This window comes from Sceloporus occidentalis, unplaced genomic scaffold (assembly GCF_023333645.1).
Source record: "Sceloporus occidentalis isolate IW3139 unplaced genomic scaffold, rSceOcc1.0.p SCAF_28, whole genome shotgun sequence".
NCBI lineage: Eukaryota > Metazoa > Chordata > Lepidosauria > Squamata > Phrynosomatidae > Sceloporus > Sceloporus occidentalis.
The window spans coordinates 12,950,934-12,970,602 of NW_028317008.1; the positions used below are offsets into that span (position 1 = coordinate 12,950,934).

Below are 19,669 nucleotides of genomic sequence, written 5' to 3' on the forward strand. Positions count from 1 at the left end.
GAGCATGCTGATTGGCTATTGAGCACGTCAAACACCAAACCCCGCCTTTGGGTCGGTAATGTCTTAGACGGACTGTCACACAGTAGCCCTCGAGTAACTGACAGATGTTTTAACCTATCACATGAGAGAATCCACCTCACGTCGGTAGACGTCGTAAAGTTTGACTTATTCGACGTGCTTAGATTCCGCCTTATTCGTTACTGGGCTGTATGTGGGTTTAAGATTAAGAAACTATCCCGCCCCTCGGAGGATTCCGTTTAGACACTCGGCGGGTACTCGTTTTGTCTAGCCCTTCCTCCTGTAGATTTTTTTCCAGTGAACGGGCGGATCTGGGAGGGGATAGGCCGGGAACGCTCACGTACAGCGAGGAAGGGTCGACCGAGTGCGCGCACCTCCCCTCCCCCTTCCAAGCCTTCTCAGCGAGTCCGGCTTGTAGCTGCAGCTGGACAGGAGGGACCTCAGGCGCGAGGCTAGGACAGGAGCTGGGCAAGAGCACGAGATACCGCACCGGAGGCAAAAGCAGCAGCCACAATGGCCAGCGCCTCGTACCACATCTCCAACCTGCTGGAGAAAATGACGTCCAGCGACAAGGACTTCAGGTGAGGCCAAGTGTCAGTGACTGAAAGGGGTGGTCATACTACCCCGTATCTGCGTGGACTGGGGTGTGTGGTGTGACTTGGGCATTGATAGGCGGGGGTGCGGCCTAGCTGTCACTGTAACACTACAGTATGGCAGTGTGCACAGCTAGGCCGCGGCCGCTACCTCTATAACGTGTGGATACCCCGTATTAACGGAGTGTCCTTATTTGGGAGTATGATACGTGGAGCAGTTAAAACATAATAGCAGCTAACGCTTGTCATGAAAAAGCCCTTTGTGAGGCCTGCTGAAGTGGCTGGTAGAATTTGCCTGGCCTGATGCGTTTAGCTTTATCTTTATTTCATATATCACTGGCGGTCTTCTCAGCACTGCACAATGAGAAAAGCAGAATATGTGTTCCTTGTATGTCACTGACTATGGTTGAATTGAGTAGCTTTGCAAATCTTTGAGTCACAAATATGCTATTTATATGTATGTAAGTATATATACTTGTGTGTGTAATGTAAAATGAAAGTTGCCTATGGGCAGCGAAGATTGTGAAGGTCTGCCACTGATTATAAAATATCACAGAAGAACTGTAACTAGCTGTATGTACAGTCCTGCATGTTCTAATGTTGTCTTGGCTTGCTGCATTATTTTGCTGCCTGGCTTATTCAGTGTTTGTGTAGATCGGGTTGGCTCAGTCTGTCAATTCTAGACTTGTCCTACTTGTACTGTAAGAAGCGCTGCGTAAATTGTTGGTGCTATATAAATAAAAAGATAACAACAATAATAATGAGTCCCATATAAATGCAATGAAAAAGTCCTGCTAACAAACGGGTGCCATGCTTATGCTGTAATGTCGTTTGTAGCATTTTTTTTCACTTGAAAGTTTTTTTTATTGAGATTTTCGGAGGATAAAGTGCAGACTTCTAGCTCGGTTATTGGCATCTGAACATGCAGGGAAGAAAAAGTAAAATACGCTTCATGGATGGCTCTGGACATAGGCTTTTATTGGTCCCGGTAACATGACTCGCGACATAGCAATAGAGTAAATAGTTTGTTGGGAATGAATTTTAACTTAATGTAATGCCAAGCAAGAACCTGCTATACCAATGAGACCCTCGGTGTGTTTTGTGTGCCCATGATCTGGGCATGCTGAGTCACCCTTATGGAAAGTTGGTATTAAGTTATATTTTTTAATTAGTACATCAGTTGAGGGGACCTCGGACAACTGTTGAAACAAGTATATTAGTTCTCAAGCGAAGTCTGACTGTAGGTGCATATAATTACTGTTGATATTAGCTGCTTTGGAGCACACAACAGAAGCTTGCGGACAAGTTCAACATGGTAAGTCATCAAAACTCTAATGAACTTCTCCGGGAAGAATTGGTAAATTGGTCTTGACTTGGCCTTAAAGGGACTGTTTAATGTCCCTGAGAGTCCTACTAAAGAAGGATGTGTCTCAAAGTGCTCTGTAAGTACTTTCAGATGTATTCTTCAAGAAACCAAAAAATGTACCTGATGTAGCAGCTGCATCTGTCAGCCTCCTCAGTTTTCTAACTCTGACCACTGATTGGGTGGTTGAAGTGTAGTATATAATGTGTGGAAAAGAGGATTATGAAGACTCCATGAAATTTAAAAGGAACTGTGCAGGTATGCTGTGTGTAAAAGTTCATATGATTGCTGAAGTGTACATTTAAGTTAAAAACTGCTGGTTTTCTGTACATACTGTTAAATAGTTGCTTAAAATGTCATTAGGGTCTAAATCAGGAGTGCTTATGTGGATTATTTCTAAAGTGAGATGGCCCTAGGGTATATTGTTAGAATCTTTTTTTTTTTTTTTTTTTTTTTTTTGCCACACCTGGAAATTGAGCATTTAAATATTTTTCGCAGAGCCTGCCTCACAAGAGCTTACAATCTGTGCATTTCTAACTCGGCCGTAATGTTTTTTTCCTGATTACATGGTTATCGTTTTGTATAGCAGCAATTCCTAAGCATTTCTTATATTATAACATATCTAATACAGAAATAAATTAGGCAAAAAATATATTTATATGGCTCATCCATTAATTCAATTCAGCTTCTCCAACCCTTTGCTGCATTTTTGGTGCATCGCTGGAGTACGGTGTACTGATCCATTTGCTAAGAAATGGACTGTAGATTTCCATTGGGGTGTCATTTACTGTGAGATCGACTCAGCCATGTGGACTTTTATATTATTTAATGGGGCAGAAGTGTGCTGTCAAGAGCCTTTTACAAATATAATATCAGCTCTTTATAACCATATTTACAGCCAATGTTTTTTTTCCCCGACCATCAGATGACCATAAGAGCCCTCTCTCCTTTCTGTACCGGTATTTCTAGAGTGAAACACATATAATAGCTCAATGGTCCCTTTAAGTTTTCATGTTGTACGTTTTGCAAATGCATGAGGTATTAAGTAGACCCCCACATATGCATTTGGAGGCGATGTGTTTGGAAGAGAGTATATACGGTGCAGAGAGAAGCGTTCATAGCCGCACTATGGAGTTCTGTAATAGGGCTGCCTTTTCTGTGTTAGATAAGTGCTTTATTTTTTGGAAGAATGCAAATTAAAGTGCTTACAGAGTAAGCATGCATTGTTATTTAGTGAATGCGGAGAGCATAAACTGGCTTTTTTAAAATGCATATTTTGTAGTGGAATATTTTAAAATTCATGATTCTTTTTCTTTGTTGTCTCCAGATGTGTAATGGGTTTTAACACGACCCCCTCTATACAGTTGGTGAAACACATCTGCTCAGCAATGTGCATAAGCTTTTACTCCCCTCTAGCATTGGTTTGCATTAGATCGCTTTTGGCTAAGATCAAGTGAGTACCTGTGGGCGAGGGAAAGTTTTGGTCCTCTGGCCTTAGGACTGGGAAAGCGCGAAGCCCCAAGGATGCTTTTAGGTCTCTGGTCCAGGACTGGGCACTGTGCACAGGGTGAAAGTGTGAGGTTAAGCGCACTTCACTTTTTACGTGTCACATGCCGGTGAGCACCTTTTATTTTTTTGTCCCAGCCTTTTGGCTTGGTGTACGGTGCATACTGGAAAATAATTCACACCAGCCGAAGGGCTGGGGAATCCTAGGGGAGCACTTTTGTATATAGTTTTGTTTCACACAATTGCACTGTTTTTGGCAGAGGGCATATGTTTTTCACTTTTTTTTTTAATTTTGATTTATTAATACAAACTGTATGACGGCACAGGGTACGTATTTGAACACTGAAATGCCATGGTGGAGCCGGGTCCCCTAAAAGGTCCGGTTTTCAGGAAGCTCTTTTGAGCGGCACCCCATCCTCCAATAGAGTATTTCAGTGGTCCCAACCCTTGCGGGGAAGGACCAAGATGATCCGGCCCACCTACAGGCCTTATGGCCAGGGAGGGAATGAAGGAGAAGAAAATGAAGAAGGGCGCCTGGTGTCCACGGTGGCCATACGGCACTTGGCACTGACCTCGGGGGCTTAAAAAAAAAAAAAAAAACAGGTCTAAAGAGACCCTCACAGAGTGCTTTGCTGTCAGCGTTTTAATTTAGGCTGCCTAAAGCAAGTGCGGATGGCAGAATGGGCACTACATTGGGCCTTCAGCGTGTTTTTTGGTGTTTTTTTTTTTTTTTAAATCTTCCATATATAAATTGTGTTTTAAAGTACATAATGTTGGCGAGGCGAGTCTTTGTGGGGTATTTGACTATTATTAATTTACCAAATTATATATGTCTATTTGTAACGTAATTGCTTATCTTGTCACAAATTGTAATTGTGCTATGCAATCTGTTTGCTCTATATATGTAAAAATGCTTCATAAATGGTATCTGATGTGAAATGCTATGTGGTGTGTTCTGGGAACATGTTTTCATTAATATTCTATTAACTTTGCATTTTAGATTCATGGCAACTAATGATTTGATGACAGAGCTTCAAAAAGATTCCATCAAGTTGGATGATGACAGTGAGAGGAAAGTGGTAAAGATGATTTTGAAACTCTTGGAAGATAAAAATGGCGAAGTGCAGAATTTGGCTGTGAAATGGTTAGTAACTTTTATTGTGTTTTTCTTCAGTTGCCTAAGATCATATTTGCTTTTGTTTATTAAGTAGTAAATCTTTTTAAAGCCCATTCTGCTCTAGTTTTGTATGTCCAAGGCTAACCCTGCACAATTGTTAACTCAATGAGGGGTAAATCTTACTTTAACTCGCTTGAAATAAGAAACACATTTCAGTTATATCATGCTATCTGATGTGCTTTTCAATAATGTCATCAGCTTTTACTATAAATCTGTAAAATTATCCTCTGCTATATTCAGCTTCACAATGGCTTCACAATGACTTCATAATTTGTTGTTTTTAAATCAGTATCACTATTTTAAGTATAATGAAATATGATTTTTTTTTTTTTTTATTGTTCTAATAGCCTCGGCCCTCTTGTTAGTAAAGTAAAGGAGTATCAAGTGGAGACAATAGTAGATACCCTCTGCACCAACATGCTTTCAGACAAGGAGCAGTTGCGAGATATATCTAGCATTGGACTTAAAACTGTAATTGGAGAGCTTCCCCCAGCATCCAGCGGTAAGATCTGCCTTCCTGAAAAAATCTGTACTTTCTACAATATCAAAGAACTATTTACGTGTTTATTGAGGGGAAAAATATAATATTGATAGTCTGTGCATGCCCGGATTGGAGTAAGGCAATCATTAGCAGCTCACATAGAAGAACTCTAGGTGTTTCTTAGCATATTGAGTAGATGCGTTCAAAGCTTCAGTGCTCCTGACTTGTCAGAAATGCTGTAGCAGTTATTAAAATGTAATTATATTAAAAAAGTTACTAGATATTGCTTCACAACCCCCCCCCCCAAAAAAAAGAGAAATAGCTTAGAAACAAAGACTTCGAAATATCACACTACGCTATTATAAAGATACTTGCTTATTGGCACCAGACAAGTCTACTTAGCCACAGGTGAGAAAAATAAGCTGATATTAAACAAGAAATAAGTTTGCTGTAAGATTTTAGATGACTTGGCTTTAGAAAATTTGCAACCCAGGTTTAAATTGGGACACTTTTATTGATTTTTAAAATTTACCCCCGTTTTCCTACTCTTTTGTTCATGGGAGTGCATTACCTTATAGTGCTTGAAGGAATTGCTACATTAGTCCATTTAAAATATTTATATTAAAATGTTACTTAAAGTGCCCTTTTCCTAAACTGAGTTATCTTCATGCACAAACTTTATAGTTTCCTGTGTGATATATATATATATATATATATTTTATCTACACCAATTTAGTTTGATGCTAGGGACAATTGCCGCAGTCTCTGGTTTATAAATGTCATGTTTTGTGCATATGTGAGATTTGAGAGAAGAAAAGAGTTACCTTCTGCTTTTAAAAAGGCATGATGTGTGGTGTGCTATCAGGGCAACTTTCCTTGTGTATTTTTTTTTGTGTGTTTGCTCAGCTCACAAACGTGTAGAGTTTATTCAGCCCTTTCCTTGCACAACCTAATTAACCAAATGTCCCATAATGTAACAAGGCACAGTTATTTGTAGTGCTAAATAAATATCCTTAATATTCCAAAATAGGACACACTAATGGTTTTTATGTTCATCATGGTAAAACAATATTTTTATCTGATTACACAGGATCTGCTCTTGCTGCAAATGTTTGCAAAAAGATTACTGGACGCCTCACAAGTGCTATTGCAAAGCAAGAAGACGTGTCTGTTCAGCTTGAAGCCTTAGACATTATGGCTGATATGCTTAGCAGGTAAGCACTGCACATTTTTTAAAAATTCTAATTTTTTTTTTCTTTTTGTCTAACTTTATTTATTTCTTTATTTAATGCTCACCATGTTCACCTAGTTTTTACATACTGTTTGTGGTAATTAAAAACAAAGCCATATAAGTGAACATTTGCCCTAATCTCTGTTGTACATCTAGGTAGCAGAGGAAACTGTATATAAAGTATTTTTGTGTGTGAATACCACACAAGTTTCCCCAGAATTCATAATTAAATATCCACCATTTGAGAGACTGCTTTCTTGAGATTGTTTTATTTTTCTTCCTAGACAGGGTGGACTTCTTGTTAATTTTCATCCTTCGATTCTAAGCTGTCTGCTTCCACAGTTGACAAGCCCAAGACTGGCAGTGAGAAAAAGAACCATTATTGCTCTTGGCCATCTCGTAATGAGTTGTGGCAATATAGTGTTCATTGATCTAATTGAGCATCTTCTGGCAGAACTGTCTAAAAATGATACCATGTCTACTACTAGAACATACATACAGTGCATAGCTGCAATAAGTAGGCAAGCAGGACACAGAATAGGTAAGAACGTAAGCTTTTTTTCTTTGTTTTGTTTTTTTTATTATACTTTTTTGTATATGTCGGCTATATGACCATATTCTAATGCTACTCTTCTAGGTGAATATCTGGAAAAAATTATTCCACTCGTTGTTAAATTCTGTAACATTGATGATGATGAGCTCCGAGAATACTGCATTCAAGCATTTGAATCTTTTGTGAGAAGGTAACATTTACTGTTCCCTAATTGCATAGGATCTTTCTGATATCTAAGATCTGTTGGTTATGGTCTTTAATGAAACTTGCTTATCTCTGAGTAGTTGTGTGTAGGTAGACAATTCATTTAATTGTGGGTTCAGCTTTTGGAATATTATAATATTATCCCTATGCTCCTAGGTGGATTTTATATTTAATTTAAGATCTAGCTTTTTGTTAAATGTATTGTGATGCCGTAGAGCAGATGATTTTGTGTTTATTCTTTAAACAATGAGAAATTTGTAATGTAACATGTAAACCGTATCAATCCTGACACGTTTCTTGTGCAAAAAGGGCCTAATCGCCCTGCATAATTTCAGTTTGTGAAATTAATATAACATTTCACCAACTCTGCTTTTACAGCTAGCACCTTTCCTGCAGTACATATTAATCCAACAAAACTCAGTTGTAAGAATTGATGGTAACTGCTGACCTTCTTTATTCATTTTAGTATCTAGTGTAGCTGTGGCTTCTTAATAAACACAAGTTGTTTGTTTAGTGAGGGGTCTGGCGTTCGGAGAGTGTAGAAACCTCTAATTTTGAATCTTAAAAATTCTGAAATGCAAGTAAAAAAATTCATGTTTCACATTAATATGTTTTGAGGTGTTTTTAGCAGCTTTATTCAGTGGAAGAACTTGTAAAATCTTTTCAAAGTTTGTCTAACCAAAATAACTCTTTTTATATATATATAGATGCCCTAAGGAAGTATATCCACATGTGTCTACCATAATAAACATATGTCTAAAATACTTAACATATGACCCTAATTACAATTACGATGATGAAGACGATGATGAAAATGCAATGGATGCTGACGGTGCTGATGATGACGACCAAGGTACTGCTTAGTGTGTTGTCCACGACTCAATTTTGTTTGTGTGAGTGGAAGAAAAGACAGCTGTGCAGTATACTTAAATCTTGTGTTATTGCAGTCACAAAATCAATTCATTTAAGTATGTTTTTTTTCTTCCTTTGGTAAAAATGTGTTGCTTATTTTTATTGCATGCCTTTTTAAGTTACCGTATTTCCCCATGTATAAGATGCTCCCATGTATAATTTTGAGGCCCGATAATTAGACTTTTATCATGCCCAGGTTCCAGGATGAGTGTGATGTTAGCTGTGCTGGAATCTGGGTATACCTGGGCATGATAGGAGTGGTATTGCTGTTAGCAATCATGTATATTTAATATAGAAATCACACTCATATCATGCACAAGCAGCCAACACATGTACATCACTTTCAGTTGCTCGAACTCTGAGTGAACTTCTCTTGTCCTGCCCAGGGGAGCAGGAACGGAGCGGAGTCATGTGATGTGACTCCACTGGATTCCTGTGTCTCCTCGACAGAACAAGAGACGCTGCTGAGCAACACAGAGGTAAGCAGGGGAAAATCTACAACCATTGTATAAGACGCACCCCCTGAATTTTTTTTAAAAAAGGTGCGTCTTATACATGGGGAAATACGGTAATACTCTTATAGTTGATACTGTTTTACTCTTCAATCTTGTTTCCGAATATAACCATTTGCCTGTGTTTCTCTATTTTTAAAATACATTTTCACCTGTTGCATTTACCTTCATAAATGTTTTAATATTTGTCATAAAAGTTTGTCTTCATTTAAGACATTTACATTTGTTTAGTATTTGGAATGTTTGAGTATGTAGGATTCTTGAACATGAATGCAAATGTCAGTAGAACTGTATCTCTTCATAAGCATTTTTTCCCCTTCTATACTAGGAAGTGATGATGAATACAGTGATGATGATGATATGAGTTGGAAAGTAAGACGTGCAGCTGCTAAATGCTTGGATGCTGTAGTCAGCACTCGTCATGAGATGCTGCCAGAGTTCTACAAGACAGTGTCCCCAGCGCTAATAGCCAGGTTCAAGGAACGGGAAGAAAATGTGAAAGCTGATGTTTTCCATGCATACCTCTCGCTTTTGAAACAGACTAGGCCAGTTCAGAGTTGGCTCTGTGACCCTGATGCAATGGAGCAAGGAGAAACTCCTTTGACAATGCTGCAGAGTCAGGTCAGTAGGAAATGTTATGTTTTCCTCTGTTTACGCAAAGCCATGTTTGTCATTCCAGGTAGAAAACTGAAACAAAACTAAAACAGTAAACTAAAAAAATTTTTGTTTTTAGTTTCAAGAAATAAAACCTACATTCTTGTTCATAATACTCCAATATCATTCTGTCAAAATGGTAAAGAAGTCTTACCATTTCCAATTTGGTGGAAAATATTGTAGTATAAGGCATGTATTTGTGGGCTCAGGAGGCTTTACACTCTGGGAAAATGAGTCCTGGGTGCGGGAGCTTAATTTGTTTAGGAATTCTTTTATTGCAGTTACTATGATAGTGTTAGTGTTTCTGTACCAATCCTTTTATTGATTGAATGTTTTACCCTTGTTTCAGGTTCCAAATATTGTAAAAGCCCTTCATAAACAAATGAAGGAGAAGAGCGTGAAGACTCGCCAGTGTTGTTTTAACATGCTGACAGAGTTGGTCAATGTGTTGCCTGGAGCTTTGACACAGCACATTCCAGTTTTAGTGCCAGGTAAGAAAAAAAGGCTTCCCTCTTACACCTTGGAGACCAGGTCAATTATTTATTTACCTAGGGAAAGCTATTTATAATTGTTTTGGAACAAATAAAGGGGCATATATATATATATATATCAAATAAATAATTATATCAAAATCTCAATCCCAAAGTTAGAAACAGAAAAGGCATATATACTTGGGACAAGTGATTGACCATATGTGTCAAAATAAGTCCAATATGGAAGTCTGTGCCCATGTAGTCATTCCACGTTGATGATAATAATGGATAACTACATGGACTTATGTATAAAGCTATGTTTAAGGAAAGCCATGCATCATTATGGGAAGGCACACTTTGTTATATGCCATAATTTATAAATTATATTTTCCCTAATTATACATTTATACTTAAAGGCTCAAACGGTCTCTTCTGAGTCCACCTGGGTAACTATTTATCTCATGGTTGGGTTAATCACCTTAATCTTATTCACACAAATTCTATGTAACCTTTTATAGTCAAAATGCAAGATTTTCATGTCTTACAAATTATGTAAATTGCACTTTTTTTTATTTGATCATCACAAATGTGTAATGAAAGATATTTCTCTTTTTTTTTTTTTTTGTAGGAATCATCTTTTCGCTAAATGACAAGTCAAGTTCTTCTAACCTGAAGATAGATGCATTATCGTGTCTTCATGTAATCCTTTGCAACCATTCTCCTCAAGTCTTCCACCTACATGTACAGGCATTAGTTTTGCCCGTTGTTATATGTGTTGGTGATCCATTCTACAAAATTACATCAGAAGCTCTTCTGGTTACTCAACAACTTGTAAAAGTAATTCGACCCCTGGACCAACCTTCTTCATTTGATGCTACTCCGTATATAAAAGATTTGTTTACATGTACAATCAAGAGACTAAAGGCTGCAGACATTGATCAGGAAGTAAAGGAACGTGCAATTTCCTGCATGGGTCAGATCATTTGTAGCCTTGGTGATAATTTGGGTAGTGATCTCCCCAGTACTCTTCAAATTTTCCTTGAGAGACTAAAGAATGAGATTACAAGATTGACCACAGTAAAAGCTCTAACACTTATTGCTGGATCTCCACTGAAAATTGATCTAAGGCCAATCTTGGGAGAAGGTGTGCCTATTCTGGCCTCATTTCTAAGGAAGAACCAGAGAGCTTTAAAACTGGGAACCCTGTCTGCTTTAGATATTTTAATTAAAAATTATAGCGACAGTCTGACTCCAGCAATGATCGATGCAGTGCTTGATGAGCTTCCGCCTCTTATAAGTGAAAGTGATATGCATGTTTCTCAGATGGCCATTAGTTTTCTTACAACATTGGCTAAGGTATATCCATCCTCCCTGTCAAAGATTAGTGGTTCAATTCTCAAAGAACTTATTGGCTTGGTGCGGTCACCATTGCTTCAAGGAGGCGCACTTAGTGCAATGCTAGAATTTTTCCAAGCTTTAGTGGTGACTGGAACTTCAAGTTTAGGCTATATGGACTTACTGCGCATGCTGACAGGTCCTGTTTATGCGCAGAGTACTTCACTTACCCACAAACAGTCCTATTATTCTATTGCCAAATGTGTAGCAGCACTTACTAGAGCATGTCCTAAAGAAGGGCCCGCTGTGGTTGGCCAGTTTATCCAGGATGTAAAGAACTCCAGGTCTACAGATTCTATACGTCTCCTGGCTCTGCTGTCTCTAGGCGAGGTTGGACATCATATTGATCTGAGTGGGCAACTGGAGCTGAAGTCTGTGATTTTGGAAGCATTTTCATCTCCTAGTGAAGAAGTGAAGTCTGCTGCATCTTATGCATTAGGCAGCATTAGTGTGGGAAACCTTCCTGAATATTTGCCGTTTGTGTTACAAGAGATAACTAGCCAACCTAAAAGGCAATATCTTCTACTTCATTCACTGAAGGAAATAATAAGCTCTGCTTCAGTAGCAGGCCTTAAACCGTATGTGGAGAACGTTTGGTCATTACTTTTGAAACATTGTGAATGTGCAGAGGAAGGAACCAGGAATGTGGTTGCTGAATGCTTGGGCAAACTAACTTTAATAGATCCTGAAACTCTCTTGCCACGGCTTAAAGGATACTTGGCTGCAGGTATGCCACATTGCCTCTTCCTGTTTTTCCAAAACTTTTATCATGAAACAAGTGGCCAATTTCATGTAGATTATATGAGCTGATAAAAATGTTTAGTTGACTTCATGATTACCTTAGACAACAAAAGCAGTGTCTTTAGATGTTCTCAAAGTTATGCAAAACTGTAATCCTAAAAATGTTATTGCTTCTCTGTGTAGAGGGAATACTTAAACTACACATTTTTTAATCCATTTTATTTTTATACAGTTAAAGAAACCGTCTAATGTCCGTCTAATGTACATCCGTACTCAAGTACATATGATGGCTGTGGTGGCCCTTTTAAGCAGGGATACGAATCTGCCATAACCAAAACTTGACTGCTTTGGATGCATTCCTTTCAGGGGACTTTTTTATTTGTATTTTTTTTTTTTTTAAATACCTAAAATAGATTCCTACCAATCTCTTTAGATCTGGTTATGGGAGGTAAGTAACATTAACCTCCCAACAGCCCTCTCACACACACAGACATTAAGAGTAGGTTTGTGGATTTTGTCGTGTTGATGCTGGCAGCCTTGTTTTAAGTAATCTGATGTGTCCCAATTTCCTTCTAAGGATAGCTGATGGCTTACATTAATTATGCCTTGGAAATTGTGAAGCACATCTTGTATTGTGCTTTAATTGCATGCATGCTAAGCTCTACATTTTTCCCTAGGTTCATCTTATGCTCGAAGCTCGGTAGTGACGGCAGTTAAGTTTACAATTTCTGACCACCCGCAACCCATTGACCCGCTGCTAAAGAACTGCATTGGTAAATATTGTCAATATATCTAAAACATTTGATATCAGTACTAGGAGAGAGGTTTCTTGAATACTTTTTTTTTTTTCTGCATATGTTATAATTTCTGTTTCTCTTATAATTAAATTGCTAAAGATTGTTGATTCCCTGGTTCAGGGGACTTTCATGAAACTGATCAGATGCTTACCTCATTTTAAGGCACACTTGAGACATGACTTAATGTATTTATATGTGTATATTGGGTCACACTCAAAATACGTTATTGTGTGGGTGATGAAAATCTCATCCACGTAAAGATAAATAAGGAAGCATTGCCAAACACTTACATTCACCGGGCAAACCTAAAGACCAAAGGTCTATTTTTTATTTGAGGGCATAACAGTACCACTCTTGGTCGTGACAGGTAACGTTCATACAAGGTACACATCAAGTGTGTGTGTGTGTGTGTATATATGTGTGTGTATATATATATATATATATATATATTTATATTTTATTTTTACACATTCAGTAGTTCTGTAACTGCTTTTATTTTTAATAGGCGATTTTCTGAAGACTTTGGAGGATCCTGATTTAAATGTACGACGAGTAGCCCTTGTGACATTCAATTCTGCTGCTCATAATAAGCCATCGCTAATCAGAGATTTGCTTGATTCTGTGCTTCCTCATTTGTATAATGAAACAAAAGTCAGAAAGGAACTAATAAGAGAGGTTAGTCAAGATCAACACTAGCTTACCTTTTTGTTGTCTCACTGTCTTAAATGTCTAAACTTCACTTTATGAAATGTTTCAACACGTTATAATTTCAGGTTGAAATGGGTCCTTTTAAACATACAGTTGATGATGGATTGGATATCCGAAAAGCTGCTTTTGAGTGCATGTATACGCTCCTGGACAGCTGTCTGGACAGACTAGATATTTTTGAATTTCTTAACCATGTTGAAGATGGTTTAAAGGATCACTATGACATAAAGGTATGTAAGATCATATTTCAGAAATTCTTAGGAAAGAATTCAGTATGTTTCAGAAAATATGTTGTACATTAATTGTAGGAGTAATCATCATTTAGCATGCAACTAATTGAATTATTTAAAGTGTTCTAAACTTTTTTAATATGTATTTTGGCATACAATAATATTTCTATATATTTTTTTTCCCTATCGTCTAGATGCTGACATTTTTAATGTTGGTAAGGCTCTCTACCTTGTGCCCAAGTGCAGTGTTACAGAGACTGGATAGATTAGTCGAACCTTTACGTGCCACGTGTACAACAAAGGTAAAATCCTTTCTTTCTCAACCTGTGAGAAGTATGTACTGTCTGTTTGCATATGTGCAGATCAAGGGTCAAGTGCTCCTGGCATGTACCTCCCTGCTCAAGTGCAGGAAGGCAACTATTTATATGTGAATGCAAATTAGAGTTGAAATGACATATGATATATGTATATTTATACGCATTGAACTATTTACTTACTCACATTGACACTTGAACCTTGAGCTCCCAGGTTGATTTAAAATACAATACATTAATGTATTAAGCATTCTACTGTAATAATTTGACTTCAGTTTTAACGCAGACTATGTAAATAGCAGGACTAGTTTTCATTCTTATGTGGGATTTACCGTAAACGCAGGGATATACCGAATGTTAAGAGAAATCTAGTAACCTCAAATGAGGTTTGTGAGATTACTTTTCACAGCAGGATATTTGTATTTATTGAGGATGGCGTAACTGAATTTTAATTGTATTTAAAGTTCATTACTTCTTATTGGATACATTGATAAGGTATTTCAAATGTCCCTCCATTGATTCTTCACATTTAGAAATCCTGTTAATCTAAATATTTCATTTACATTAAACATTTTCCTTTACAGGTGAAAGCAAATTCTGTGAAGCAAGAGTTTGAGAAACAGGATGAATTGAAGCGTTCTGCGATGAGAGCAGTTGCAGCACTTTTAACCATTCCTGAAGCAGAAAAAAGCCCTTTGATGAGTGAATTCCAGTCACAGATCAGCTCAAATCCTGAGCTCTCAGCCATTTTTGAAAGTATTCAGAAAGATACTTCCTCTGCTAACATGGAGTCGATGGACACTACATAAATATGTTATTAGGAGAGACCATAATGTTGACCCATACAATGCACTGAAATTAACAGGTTATAAGTAAGGCAAGAGAATGAAATATCTAAATTTGAAGCTTCATGATGTTCCATTTTTCTCTACATTTTAAGGAGACAGTTTGGCTTAATTCCATTGTTGCTTTTTGTAGCGTTTATTCCAGGACTATATATTTACATAATCCTAAAGTTATGGGGCTCAGCCATTTTAAAGATGGATCTAGTTTAGAACATACGGTGTGTGGAAATAACTTAAGACATTCATTTTTTTTCAGTAATGTTTAGGATAAAACCTGTTACAAATGGACCATGAACATTTTTTTTTTTTTTTAATTCCATATTTCTCTTCAAGCAGGTGACCACATGTTTTTTTTTCTTTTGTATGGACATCTCTTTCCTTTGTTTCTTTTGATTCAGCTACATAAATGACTTCTGGCTTGCAGATCAAAGCCTTTGTAATATTTATTACATGGTATGTTAATGATTGGTTTAATTCCCATTTAATCTGGGACTCTAAAATTCTCTCCTTAATCTACACAGTTTGCATGACTGGGTTCACAAATATATAATGTTTGTAAAATAGCATGTCTACTGCAGCTGCTTAGACCTACCTATGTGGTTTTCAATTTAAAGAAGCGGCAGGCTTTTGTTTCCTATACAGGATGGGCTTATTTTTTGTGGTTCTCTTAATAGTGTCGCAGACCCACATGGTGTGTACTCCAGTACTTTTACACTTTAAGCATTTTCATGCAGATGTGTCAAGCACGAAATGGACAGTTTCAGAAATAACACAATTAGCACTTAAGTACAAAAGGCAAGTATATTTAGTCAAGTGTTATAAAATGAACTTTATTTTTCTAACATAAGGTTGCGCCACAGTTGGACATTCTCCAAAGAAAGCATGAAGCGATCAATATCCTGCCCCCCCCCCCTTTTTTTTTCTTTTCAGCTTCAGTAGTCGATATAAGTGTTGATTTAGTATTTCGCTCTCCCATTGTGGACCAGATTTCATTGAAATTAGTAAATTCTAAATATTTGTAGTCTTGTAGTTTGTGTTGAATAATCAGTGACTAAATCCACTCTTCTAACACTATGTGGGAAAAGAACACGGCAGAGTTCGCATTAAGCTTGGTCACACTCTTATTCACGCAAGAAGTTTTTCTGTTTGATCTTACATTCTATTCTGAGTTCGAAGGGGAATAACAGTGACACTATGGGATTTTTTTAATCACAATATTGCACCCAGCTCTGTGTATGCTTGCATTTTACAGCCTCCTGGTTATCTTTGATAAAAAAAACAAAACAGACTTTGTTCTGTGATAGCATATTCTTATGTTTTTTTATTTTTTTTTTATTTTATTTTTTTAATCCCTTCATTGGTAGAGAAGGTAGACCGCATCTTTTCTAAAATTACAGCTAAAAAAATACTTTTTAAGTTGGAGATATACTTGTCTGGGATATACGTTGCTTGCTATTTCACACAAAAATTTTTTTAGTTTAAACTGTACCATTAATTAGATGATTCTGTAAATGAAACTTAACGAAAATGTAATAGTTCTCCAACTATTAAAGGTATACCTGTAATATTGTGTTTTTTTCTTAGCATAGTTTAGTAATCTACGTCACAAGGTGTTTATTAATCTGGTGGACCCCCATGGAACCCACAACAGATAACTAACCCATTGTTTTGATGTTTACTTTGCAAGAGATTACAAATATGTCTTCATAGACTGCTCTGAGATGAGGTATGCCAATAGGTTACTTAATTGGCTAATCTTCCAGAAAATTGTTCCTAAATTAATGGACTAATAGAGACACTAATCATACTGCTATGTAGTGGAATTCTGCATTACGAAAATACACATACTCCCCCATAACCCCTTTTCTGAATTTCAAAGAAGAGAGAAAACACACCTTCCTCTCTTCTTTGGCGTTTTTGGTTGATGGTGCACCTCTCACGTGTGATAAATTCCTGGTTTTATCCAAGTGACGGTTCCACTACGCTGTGTTTTAATTTTAATTGCAACCCCTTCTCTGAATTGTTGTTCCAAAATATATTTAGCCCTGAAGAAGTAAGTCTTAGCGGATTTCTTTTTTGCAGGACTGGAGATGAGGGAGGAAGTGATGTAAGATGGGGAGGGTATTGCAGTGGATTTTGGGGCAGCTTGTATCAGTGGTAGAAATCAGCAGTGGAAGAAGATCAGATGACTAGACGTACCAGATAAACTTCTATTTTGAGATAAGTGAGGAGATGTAGTTTGACAGCAGCATGCATGATGGATTGGTAAAGGGACAAGACGGCTAGGAAAACAGTGGTCCAGTGCTGCTTTAGATACAACAAATGCTGCAGCAAGGCAATAAACGGGTTGCATCAGGGTTTTGAGATTATGGGAGAATAAAGAGGGTTATCTTTCTATTGTCCACGGGCCTGAATTTCTGCTCTACACACACCAAATGTGAATATCTGAACTCCGTGACTAAACAAAGAGGTCACAGCTATTGTGAAAAAGATGTGTAATAAAAGCCTGAGAAGGGAATGTTTATAAAGAAAAAAAAAGATAGCCTCTGTATTATGTCCACAAAAAGCACTAATAGCAGCCAACAGATTATACACTGTGACACTTAACTTTGCAACAAGTCATTTTACGTAAGCCTTTGCTGGTAAATTCAGATTTCTACAATACACAGCAATGGGGGCATGTATTTGCATTCTATAGCCTCTTTGTTCTCGTTTTTTCTTGCAAAGTCATGTTTCATGGATGCTTTTTCATCTGAAATCAATATAAGACAACTTGCTCAGATAGGGGGTCCCAAAATCTATCTCGGGCAGATGTTTAATAGTTTGGGTAAAATATCTCCTGGGAAGCCCTAGGTAATCATTTGAATGTTTCATCTATTGACTCTAGGGCGTAGTCAATGTTTCAAAGGTTTGATTATATTAAACAAAGTGTTTTGGACAGCTTAGATCAGAATGTGATATAAAGATAGAACAACACAGTGGTACACCATACTGGGTATCTGAATGGTAAGCAACTCTTAAAAGACAATACGTACACTTAATAATCATTTTATGTTTTGAAACTGTTGTAATAAAAAAAATCTATACTATATCCAGATATTAATGGGAATCTAGAACATAATAGAAAACTCCTTAAAGCTGTTGGAATTAACAAGAAAAAGTAGAAATTCTGGGAATTATGTTCTTTATTATTATACTGTTTTGAAGCAGCGTATATAATGGGTATGTATAAGTATTTCACATTCTACCCTTTCTTCTCGATTAACGAATACTCGTAACCTCCCTTCCAAAGTCGTCTTCCTCTGATTCACATGGCCAAGTCTTCCTGACCTGCAATGCTAATGACTTAGCTGTTTCTCAAGCATGTTTGTTCAGTAATTCGGCTGATTTACTATCCTGTGTAGTGACAACTTAATTGAGTGTGTTAAATTTGTACTGATGACATCTGCACAAATCACAATATCTTGTCTCTGAGCTGTCACAGTTTTCACCGTATGGCATCTGTTACTAAGATATCATCCCAATGTTACTGGGTTCTCTCATACTGCTATTTAAAGTAACACATTTTCTGGATGAATTCACTGTTGGTTCATCGCAATCCTCTCCTGGCAGAAGATTAGCCTGCCATAGCTTTAACATGTAGATAGTACATGGTTATGTCTTGATGGCAGGTACACACATTTAAGGTTTTTCTTTAGTGGTTTCCTTTGGGTGTATTAGATCCATGTTTGACACTTTCTTTCGTGTTACAATGAAGTATCTTTGTCTTAACCATAGCTTTCCATCGTACCGTACAGGAAGAAGAGCAATTGTTGCTCTGCCCAATGGTGCTACCTTGCACCCATTCTGACCTCTGTTTGAACATCCACCCAATTAAGGGTTATAATCTGTTGGTAAGTGGAATTGTCACTTAATGCACATTAACTGGTAAGAAAAAAGGAACCCCCTACTCTTTGCACGTCTATCCATTTCAGTGGTTGAGAATTATATACTGACAGATGCTTCAGCAGAAAATCACACAAATACCCACCGATTAGCTACTTACTCTTGCTCTGAATATTAGTCACTGAAAACAGCAGACTTGGCCCTTTCAGACAGCCACATGATGCAACAGAAAATGAGCTAATATGGTTCCAAAAACTAGACCATACTCTGACCCTGGTGCGTAGTAAAAGAATCTTGGGTTATTGTGAAGGTAAAATAAATGTGAGGTGTGTTTGTCATCAAATTGGATAATATAACGGGTGGATTTACTCCCATGTTGGTAACTTTCAAACAAAATACAATTTGGCAGTTAACTGAAGGAAAATCTCTGCTGTATTGGACCATGGGAATCTTATGCCTTCAGTAATCGATGAATAATGCTAGTAGTGATGTAATCCATAATATTGTTGGTGTAAATAAGTGTACCTCATTTCATTGTGTTCCTGCTAATCTCCTGTTGCAGCCTAGCCAAAAGATTAACATTTAACAAGCAAAGCTTTCACCAGCATTGGTTGGTGACTGACTATACTTGTGTGTCAGTGCATCGCACTTACTGTTATCTTGGTCAACCCCATCATATAGGAAAATTACACAGCTGCCTAGAGAACTGAGCGGGTAGGGGCATCAGTACAAGGAACTCCAATGCTAGAAAATTAATGAATCCTATTGAGCTAGAAAGGGCCAGCACTTATTGTTGTTAGTCCGCTGTTGGTATGTTATGGAATAATAGTGAAGTGGCAGCTATGATGAGAAATAAACACTTACAGTATATTTTCCAAACAGGGTTTTCTTTCTGTGGCTTATACAGGATATATTTAATCGTTAGTTTCTTTCAAATTTGGATTTAAAACTAAGTACAGGTGTTGTTTTTTTTTTTTGTTTTTTTTTTTACACAATACATTTTCATCAAAATCAGAGGATGTTTATATTAATATGAATATGTGTAGGTGTATGTTTTTATACATGGCTAATGTAATC

General features: G+C 37.3%; 1 protein-coding gene across 2 annotated transcripts; it reads left to right on the plus strand.

Annotated features, from left to right (window-relative positions):
- Positions 1 to 531: 531 nt before the first annotated feature.
- LOC149299843 (cullin-associated NEDD8-dissociated protein 1-like) lies at positions 532 to 14,671 on the plus strand. Of its 2 annotated transcripts, XM_089486078.1 has the most exons (15): positions 532 to 599; positions 4,481 to 4,624; positions 5,005 to 5,159; positions 6,229 to 6,352; positions 6,654 to 6,910; positions 7,007 to 7,112; positions 7,834 to 7,979; positions 8,879 to 9,171; positions 9,554 to 9,695; positions 10,306 to 11,799; positions 12,491 to 12,586; positions 13,116 to 13,285; positions 13,384 to 13,548; positions 13,743 to 13,850; positions 14,447 to 14,671. In XM_089486078.1, exons 1-15 carry the CDS (start codon positions 532 to 534, stop codon positions 14,669 to 14,671), a joined length of 3,693 nt encoding a protein of 1,230 aa, XP_089342204.1. The 2 variants fall into 2 exon arrangements, with proteins under 2 accessions (XP_089342204.1, XP_089342206.1); XM_089486080.1 differs by lacking the exons at positions 5,005 to 5,159; positions 6,229 to 6,352 and having other exon boundaries at positions 4,481 to 4,628; positions 6,658 to 6,910; positions 13,167 to 13,285.
- The last annotated feature ends 4,998 nt before the right edge of the window (positions 14,672 to 19,669 follow it).